The following is an 8,809-nucleotide window of genomic DNA, read 5'->3' on the forward strand; positions in this document are numbered from 1 at the left end:
TCTACAAGGTCTTTAAAGCGTTCCACAGGGCATGGACTCTACAAGGTCTTTCAAGCGTTCCACAGGGCATGGACTCTACAAGGTCTTTCAAGCGTTCCACAGGGCATGGACTCTACAAGGTGTCGAAAGCGTTCCACAGGGATGCTGGCCCATGTTGACTCTAATTATTTGTACTGTTGTCTAGCTGGATGTCCTTTGGGTGGTGGACCATTCTGGATACACACAGGAAACTGTTGAGTGTGAAAAACCCAGCAGCGTTGCAGTTCTTGACACAAACCCGTGTTCCTGGCACCTAATACCATACCCCCGTTCAAAGGCACTTAAATATTTTGTCTTGCCCATTCACCCTCTGAATGACACAGACACAATCCATGTCTCAATTGTCTCGAGGCTTAAAAATCCTTCTTTGACCCGTCTCCTCCCCTTCATCTACATGTCTCCTCCCATTCATCTACATGTCTCCTCCCCTTCATCTACATGTCTCCTCCCATTCATCTACATGTCTCCTCCCATTCATCTACATGTCTCCTCCCCTTCATCTACACTGATTGAAGTGGATTGAACAGGTGACATCAATAAGGGATCATATCTTTCACCTGGATTCACCTGGTCAGTCGATGTCATGGGAAGAGCAGGTGTTCCTAATGTTTTGTAAACTCGGTGTATAATAAATCCTTTTGGGATTTTATCCTCCGTTGATGTTTATTGAAATCCGTCTTCTAGAATTCAGGGAGGGTTTAGGGAGGGAGGGATCAGGGAGGGATGGATTCTAGAATTCAGGGAGGGTTTAGGGAGGGAGGGATCAGGGAGGGAGGGATCAGGGAGAGGTCATGGAGGGATTAGGGAGGGAGGGATTTTAGAATTCAGGGAGGGATGGATTCTAGAATTCAGTGAGGGTTTAGGGAGGGAGGGATCAGGGAGGGAGGGATCAGGGAGAGGTCATGGAGGGATTAGGGAGGGAGGGATTTTAGAATTCAGGGAGGGATGGATTCTAGAATTCAGGGAGGGATGGATTCTAGAATTCAGGGAGGGATGGATTCTAGAATTCAGTGAGGGTTTAGGGAGGGAGGGATCAGGGAGGGAGGGATCAGGGAGAGGTCATGGAGGGATTAGGGAGGGAGGGATTTTAGAATTCAGGGAGGGATGGATTCTAGAATTCAGGGAGGGATGGATTCTAGAATTCAGGGAGGGATGGATTCTAGAATTTATGAAAGTAATTGATTTTCCTCTAACTTGTTTTTTCTTGATGGTAAAATATATTTAGGCGTCTTTAAATATCCTTCTTCTAACAGCTGTTAGATGTAGTGGGATTCATTCACAGGAGTTGGATCTCATTCTGTAATACATTTCAGACGAGATTGGAAACAACTAAAGAAGAAGAAGTGTGTTATCTGAACGTCCCCGGTAGAAACCTGTTAAAATGAGGGTCACACACCTCAACATGACGTACAATGTGTTGACGCTGTATGCTCACAACAGAAACTAAGACATAGGTGTTAATGAACCAGCCTTTTGATTCTCTAAGTGTGTGTGTGTGTGTGTGTGTGTGTGTGTGTGTGTGTGTGTGTGTGTGTGTGTGTGTGTGTGTGTGTGTGTGTGTGTGTGTGTGTGTGTGTGTGTGTGTGTGTGTGTGTGTGTGTGTGTGTGTGTGTGTGTGCGTGTGCGTGCGTGCGTGTGTGTGCGTGCGCGTGTGTGTGCGTATGCATGTGAGAAAGAGAATCAGTGTCCTGCTGAGATGTGTTTTCTCAGAGTGAGACATCAGGAAAGGAAGGAGAAAGAGAAGGGAGGAAGGAAGAGGAGGGAGGCAGAGAAGAGAGGAGGGAGGCAGAGAAGAGAGGAGGGAGGCAGAGGAGGGAGGAGGGAGGCAGAGAAGAGAGGAGGGAGGAAGAGGAGGGAGGAGGGAGAAAGAGTAGGGAGGCAGAGAAGAGAGGAGGGAGGAAGAGGAAGGAGGGAGAAAGAGGAGGGAGGCAGAGAAGAGAGGAGGGAGGCAGAGAAGAGAGGAGGGAGAAAGAGGAGGGAGGCAGAGAAGAGAGAAGGGAGGCAGAGAAGAGAGGAGGGAGGAAGAGAGGAGGGAGGCAGAGAAGAGAGGAGGGGGCAGAGAAGAGAGGAGGGAGGAAGAGGAGGGAGGCAGAGAAGAGAGAAGGGAGGCAGAGAAGAGAGGAGGGAGGAAGAGGAGGGAGGGAGGAGGGAGAAAGAGAAGGGAGGCAGAGAAGAGAGGAGGGAGGAAGAGGAGGGAGGAGGGAGAAAGAGAAGAGAGGAGGGAGGCAGAGAAGAGAGGAGGGAGAAAGAGGAGGGAGGCAGAGAAGAGAGGAGGAAGGAAGAGGAGGGAGGCAGAGGAAGGAAGAGGAGGGAGGCAGAGGGAGGAAGAGGAGGGAGGCAGAGAAGAGAGGAGGGAGGCAGAGAAGAGAGGAGGGAGGCAGAGGAGGGAGGAGGGAGGCAGAGGAGGGAGGAGGGAGGCAGAGAAGAGAGGAGGAAGGAAGAGGAGGGAGGAGGGAGAAAGAGGAGGGAGGCAGAGAAGAGAGGAGGGAGGCAGAGGAGGGAGGAGGGAGAAAGAGGAGGGAGGCAGAGAAGAGAGGAGGGAGGCAGAGAAGAGAGGAGGGAGAAAGAGGAGGGAGGCAGAGAAGAGAGGAGGGAGGCAGAGAAGAGAGGAGGGAGGCAGAGAAGAGGGGAGGGAGGAAGAGAGGAGGGAGGCAGAGAAGAGAGGAGGGTGGAAGAGGAGGGAGGAAGAGGAGGGAGGGAGAGAGAAGAGAGGAGGGAGGAAGAGGAGGGAGGCATAGAAGAGAGGAGGGAGGAAGAGGAGGGAGGCAGAGAAGAGAGGAGGGAGGAAGAGAGGGAGGCAGAGAAGAGAGGAGGGAGGAAGAGAGGAGGGAGGCAGAGAAGAGAGGAGGGGGCAGAGAAGAGAGGAGGGAGGAAGAGGAGGGAGGCAGAGAAGAGAGAAGGGAGGCAGAGAAGAGAGGGGGAGGAAGAGGAGGGAGGGAGGAGGGAGAAAGAGAAGGGAGGCAGAGAAGAGAGGAGGGAGGAAGAGGAGGGAGGAGGGAGAAAGAGAAGAGAGGAGGGAGGCAGAGAAGAGAGGAGGGAGAAAGAGGAGGGAGGCAGAGAAGAGAGGAGGGAGGAAGAGGAGGGAGGCAGAGAAGAGAGGAGGGAGGCAGAGAAGAGAGGAGGGAGGAAGAGAGGAGGGAGGCAGAGAAGAGAGGAGGGAGGCAGAGAAGAGAGGAGGGAGGCAGAGAAGACGGGAGGGAGGAAGAGAGGAGGGAGGCAGAGAAGAGAGGAGGGTGGAAGAGGAGGGAGGAAGAGGAGGGAGGCAGAGAAGAGAGGAGGGAGGAAGAGGAGGGAGGCAGAGAAGAGAGGAGGGAGGAAGAGGAGGGAGGCAGAGAAGAGAGGAGGGAGGAAGAGGAGGGAGGCAGAGAAGAGAGGAGGGAGGAAGAGGAGGGAGGCATAGAATAGAGGAAGAGAAGGGAGGAAGAGGAGGGAGGAACAGGATATGTGAAAGAAGCTAGAGATGGGAAACATGGACTGTTAGAGAGGCAACTTTACAATCAACAAAGTCATTCACACGTGTTTGAATTTGATAATTTTTCCAGTGTTTGTCAAAGATTTGAATAAGGAGAAAGATGGTTTCTTCTGCTTGTGTTAGTGATTATGGTGTGACTAACTAACCACTCAGGGAATGAATCTTCTACTGCTCATGGTGTTCTTCTTTCAAACTGTTGTTGTGTTGTTGTTGTGGTGTTCCTGTTGTTGTGGTGTTGTTGTTGTTGTGTTTGTGTTGTTGTGTTTGTGTTGTTGTTGTGTTGTTGTTGTGTTGTTGTTGTGTTTGTGTTGTTGTTGTGTTGTTGTTGTGTTTGTGTTGTTGTTGTGTTTGTGTTGTTGTTGTGTTTGTGTTGTTGTTGTGTTTGTGTTGTTGTTGTTGTTGTTGTGTTGTTGTTGGCCTACTAACTAACGTTTCTGTGTTGTTGTGTTGTTTGTTGTTGCAGTCAATCCCAGGCCTACTAACTAACGTCATTCTGTTGTTGTTGTTGTTGTTGTTGTTGTTGTGCCAGTCAATCCCAGGCCTACTAACTAACGTCATTCTGTTGTTGTTGTTGTTGTGTTTGTGTTGTTGTTGTTGTTGCAGTCAATCCCAGGCCTACTAACTAACGTCATTCTGTTGTTGTTGTTGTTGTTGTTGTAGTCTATCCTTGGCGTGCAGTGTGAGGTCCAGAGACAGCTGAAGGCCTTCGTGAGGCTGGAGCGCTTCGGGCAGATTTACGGTGCCAGCGCCGCAGGCTGCCCCCAGGCTGCCCCGAAGACCCTCTTCGCCTCTGGGGGATCCATCTTCGGCAAGGGCGTGAAATTCGCCATCCGCGACGGCCGTATCAGCACTGACATCATCAGCCTGGCCAATGAGGACGGACGACGCATGGCGGCGGTTCTCAATGACGCGTTCTACCTCCAGGACCTCCACTTCACCGTCGACGGCGTGGACACACATTACTTCATCAAGCTGGGGTCCGTGGAGGGCGACCTGTCACTCATCGGGATGACCGTAGGACGCCGTACCCTGGAGACGGGCGTCAACGTGACGGTGTCGCAGGTCAACGCTGTGCTGAACGGCAGGACTAGGCGCATCACGGACATTCTTCTTCAATACGGCGCTCTGAGCCTCAACACTCGGTACGGTAGTTCCCTGGACGAGGAGAAGGCCAGGGTTCTGGAGTTGGCCAGGCAGAGGGCTGTGGCACAGGCCTGGACCAGGGAGCGTCAGAGACTGAGGGAGGGAGAGGAGGGCTCGCGCTCCTGGACGGAGGGAGAGAAGCAACAGCTGCTGGGGTCGGGGAAGGTGACAGGATACGACGGGTATTTCGTGGTGTCCGTGGACCAGTTCCCGCAGCTGTCAGACAGCGTCAACAACATTCACTTCATGAGGCAGAGCGAGATGGGCCGAAGGTGACATGATCAACAACAGGAACCTGTTTAGCCACTGGAGTGAGAGATGTCTTAAAGGGAACCCTGTTCCCTATGTAGTGCACTACTTTAGACCAGCCCTATGGAACCCTATTCCCTATATAGTGCACTACTTTAGACCAGCCCTATGGAACCCTATTCCCTATATAGTGCACTACTTTTGACCAGGGCCCCTCAGCCTCTGGGATAGTTCACTATATAGAGGATAGGGGGCCCTTTTGTTCAGACGCAGCATTGGTGGCCACAAAGTATAACTAAGGACTTGTTGCCAAAGACAGTTACAAACATTGTCATTTTCTGCTCCTTTGACGTGTGATTAACATGATACACTGAATCAACCCGTAAAGACATGGTAAAGACATGGTGTTGCAGCCACTTGGAAATCAGTTGCTGAACACTGTATTTTACTGCAGAGTGCTACTTCTCCTTCAGAAAAAGACATTCATAAGTCTTTGCTGTTCAAGTGTGGCTGCTAGAGAAAGACATTCTGCCGTATCTATTCTGTCTGTGACTTATTTTGGCAATCTGTTTCCCTGTCCCTGTTGGTGACTGTGTTCAAAGGGACTGGACTGGAGAGGAGAGGAGTGGGGGACGGGAGAGGAGAGAGGAGAGGAGAGGAGAGAAAGGGACGGGAGTGGAGAGAGGAGAGGAGAGGAGAGAAAGGGACGGGAGTGGAGAGAGGAGAGAGGAGGAGAGAGAGGGACGGAGAGGAGAGAGGAGAGAGAGGAGGAGAGAGAGGGACGGGAGAGGAGAGAGGAGAGAGGAGGAGAGAAAGGGACGGGAGAGGAGAGAGGAGGAGAGAAAGGGACGGGAGTGGAGAGAGGAGAGAGGATGAGAGAGGGACGGGAGAGGAGAGAGGAGAGGAGAGAAAGGGACGGGAGCGGAGAGAGGAGAGAGGAGGAGAGAGAGGGACGGGAGAGGAGAGAGGAGGAGAGAAAGGGACGGGAGAGGAGAGAGGAGGAGAGAAAGGGACGGGAGTGGAGAGAGGAGAGAGGAGGAGAGAGGGACGGGAGAGGAGAGAGGAGAGGAGAGAAAGGGACGGGAGTGGAGAGAGGAGGAGAGAGAGGGACGGGAGAGGAGAGAGGAGAGAGGAGGAGAGAAAGGGACGGGAGAGGAGAGAGGAGGAGAGAAAGGGACGGGAGTGGAGAGAGGAGAGAGGGAGGAGAGAGGGACGGGAGAGGAGAGAGGAGAGGAGAGAAAGGGACGGGAGTGGAGAGAGGAGAGAGGAGGAGAGAGAGGGACGGGAGAGGAGAGAGGAGAGAGGAGGAGAGAAAGGGACGGGAGAGGAGAGAGGAGAGGAGAGAAAGGGACGGGAGTGGAGAGAGGAGAGAGGAGGAGAGAGGGACGGGAGAGGAGAGAGGAGGAGAGAAAGGGACGAGAGAGGAGAGGGGGACGGGAGAGAGGAGAGGAGAGGAGAGGGAGAGGAAGGGGGGCGGGAGAGGAGAGAGGAGAGGAGAGGGGGGCGGGAGAGAGGAGAGGAGAGGAGAGAGGGGGACGGGAGAGAGGAGAGGAGAGGGGGACGGGAGAGAGGAGAGGAGATAGGGAAGGGAGAGGAGAGAGGAGGAGAGAAAGGGACGGGAGAGGAGAGAGGAGGAGAGAAAGGGACTGGAGAGGAGAGATGGACGGGAGAGGAGAGGAGAGGGGGACGGGAGAGAGGAGAGGAGAGGAGATAGGGAAGGTAGAGGAGAGAGGAGGAGAGAAAGGGACGGGAGAGAGTAGGAGAGGAGAGGAGAGAGTGACGGGAGAGGAGAGGAGAGGAGATAGGGAAGGGAGAGGAGAGAGGAGGAGAGAAAGGGACCAGAGAGGAGAGAGGAGGATCGAGAGGGACGGCAGAGGAGAGAGAGGGACCCCGTTCCTCTCTCCTCTCCTCTCCCGAGGAGATAGAGGGACAGGAGAGGAGATAAGGAAGGAAGGGAGAGGAGAGAGGAGGAGAGAAAGGGACGGGAGAGGGGAGAGGGGGACGGGAAAGGAGAAGACAGGAGAGAGAGGAACTGAGAGGAGAGGAACTGAGAGGAGAGGAACTGAGAGGAGAGGAGAGGAGAGGAGAGGGAAGAGGTGAGGAGAGGAGGAACGGTAGAGGAGAGGAGGAACGGTAGAGGAGAGGAGGAAGAGGTGAGGAGAGGAGAGGAGGAGAGGAGAGGAGAGGAGAGGAGAGGAGAGGAGAGGAGAGGAGAGGAGAGGAGGGGAGGAACGGTAGAGGAGAGGAGGAAGAGGTGAGGAGAGGAGGAACGGTAGAGAAGAGGAGAGGAACGGTAGAGGAGAGGAGAGGAGGGGAGAGGAGAGGAGAGAGGAACGGTAGAAGAGAGGAGGAAGAGGTGAGGAGAGGATGAACGGTAGAGGAGAGGAGGAACGGGAGAGGAGGAACGGGAGAGGAGGAAGAGGTGAGGAGAGGAGGAACGGTAGAGGAGAGGAGAGGAGAGGAGAGGAGAGGAGAGGAGAGGAGAGGAGGGGAGGGGAGGGGAGAGGAGAGGAGAGAGGAACGGTAGAAGAGAGGAACGGGAGAGGAGAGGAACGGTAGAGGAGAGGAGAGGAGGAACGGTAGAGGAGAGGAGGAGAGGAACAGTAGAGGAGAGGAGAGGAGAGGAGAGGAGAGGAGAGGAGAGGAGGAACAACGGTAGAGAGAAGAGGAGAGGAAAGGAAAGGAAAGGAGAGGAGAGGAGAGGAGAGGAGAGGAGAGGAAAGGAGAGTGGTGGTAATGCATTATTTCCACTGGTTCCTCGGTCCACCCTGCTGCCAGAGCAGACTAGAACAGATTGACTACAACACATTGTCCAGCTTGTTCCGATCCGTTCTGCCTTTTTCTGCGCCTCAGCCAAGGAAAGACCTTCTCTTTTAAATCACTCCGTTTTTATACTCGAACCCCCTGGGCGTCAGCCATGTCGTCGGCTTTGTCGCAACACAAACAAGGACGTCTGCTGTCTCCTGTCCATACCCCTCGGCCCCCTCCCCTCGTCAAGACTACCAACTGGACCTTCCTTCCAACCTTCCTTCCTACCTTGTTTGTGTTGTCTTGTTGTAATATTCTAATTTCAAAGAAAGCTAGGTAATTCATCTGTTCTCATCAACAAACCCTAAAGGAAGGAAGGTTGAGAATCACAGTGCATGCTGTCTAAATGCTGTCTGAATACCTTTCTGTGGACTACTCTAATACACAGGTTGACTCGGCTCCATGAATCTTCTGACTCGCATCAGAACAAGAGCGAAAACATATTCTGGATCATTGGTTTTGCTTTGATTTATAATTATTTTTTTCTCTGTCTGAGATCAATGACATGTTCCTAAAAGGGGGAAAACAGAATAGGTCTTTCTGTCCTAACAGGACAGGTCAAACATCCTACCTGTCCTCTTTCTGTTCTGATGTCCTAACAGGACAGGTCAAACATCCCACCTGTCCTCTTTCTGTTGTGATGTCCTAACAGGACAGGTCAAACATCTCACCTGTCCTCTTTCTTTTCTCATGTCCTAACAGGACAGGTCAAACATCTCATCTGTCCTCTTTCTGTTGTGATGTCCTAACAGAACAGGTCAAACATCCATCTGTCCTCTTTCTGTTGTGATGTCCTAACAGGACAGGTCAAACATCCCATCTGTCCTCTTTCTGTTGTGATGTCCTAACAGGACAGGTCAAACATCTCATCTTTCCTCTTTCTGTTCTGATGTCCTAACAGGACAGGTCAAACATCCCACCTGTCCTCTTTCTGTTCTCATGTCCTTACAGGACAGGTCAAACATCTACCTGTCCTGATGTCTTAACAGGACAGGTCAAACATCCCATCTGTCCTCTTTCTGTTCTCATGTCCTTACAGGACAGGTCAAACATCTCATCTGTCCTCTTTCTGTTCTGATGTCCTAACAGGACAGGTCA

At 52.6% G+C, this 8,809-nt stretch overlaps 1 protein-coding gene across 4 annotated transcripts in view; it reads left to right on the top strand.

Moving 5' to 3' along the window:
- Nucleotides 1–5,555, top strand: part of tenm4 (teneurin transmembrane protein 4) — a 783,671-nt gene extending 778,116 nt beyond the window's left edge. For all 4 annotated transcript variants that reach the window (XM_052468712.1, XM_052468713.1, XM_052468714.1 and 1 more), the window contains one exon: nt 4,172–5,555. In XM_052468712.1, coding sequence (XP_052324672.1) covers nt 4,172–4,930 — 759 coding nt within the window. In that variant the 3' untranslated portion in view covers nt 4,931–5,555. The remainder of the gene's footprint in view (nt 1–4,171) is intronic.
- Nucleotides 5,556–8,809: the final 3,254 nt, after the last annotated feature.

This window comes from Oncorhynchus keta, chromosome 18, assembly GCF_023373465.1.
Source record: "Oncorhynchus keta strain PuntledgeMale-10-30-2019 chromosome 18, Oket_V2, whole genome shotgun sequence".
In the NCBI taxonomy this organism is placed as follows: Eukaryota; Metazoa; Chordata; class Actinopteri; order Salmoniformes; family Salmonidae; genus Oncorhynchus; species Oncorhynchus keta.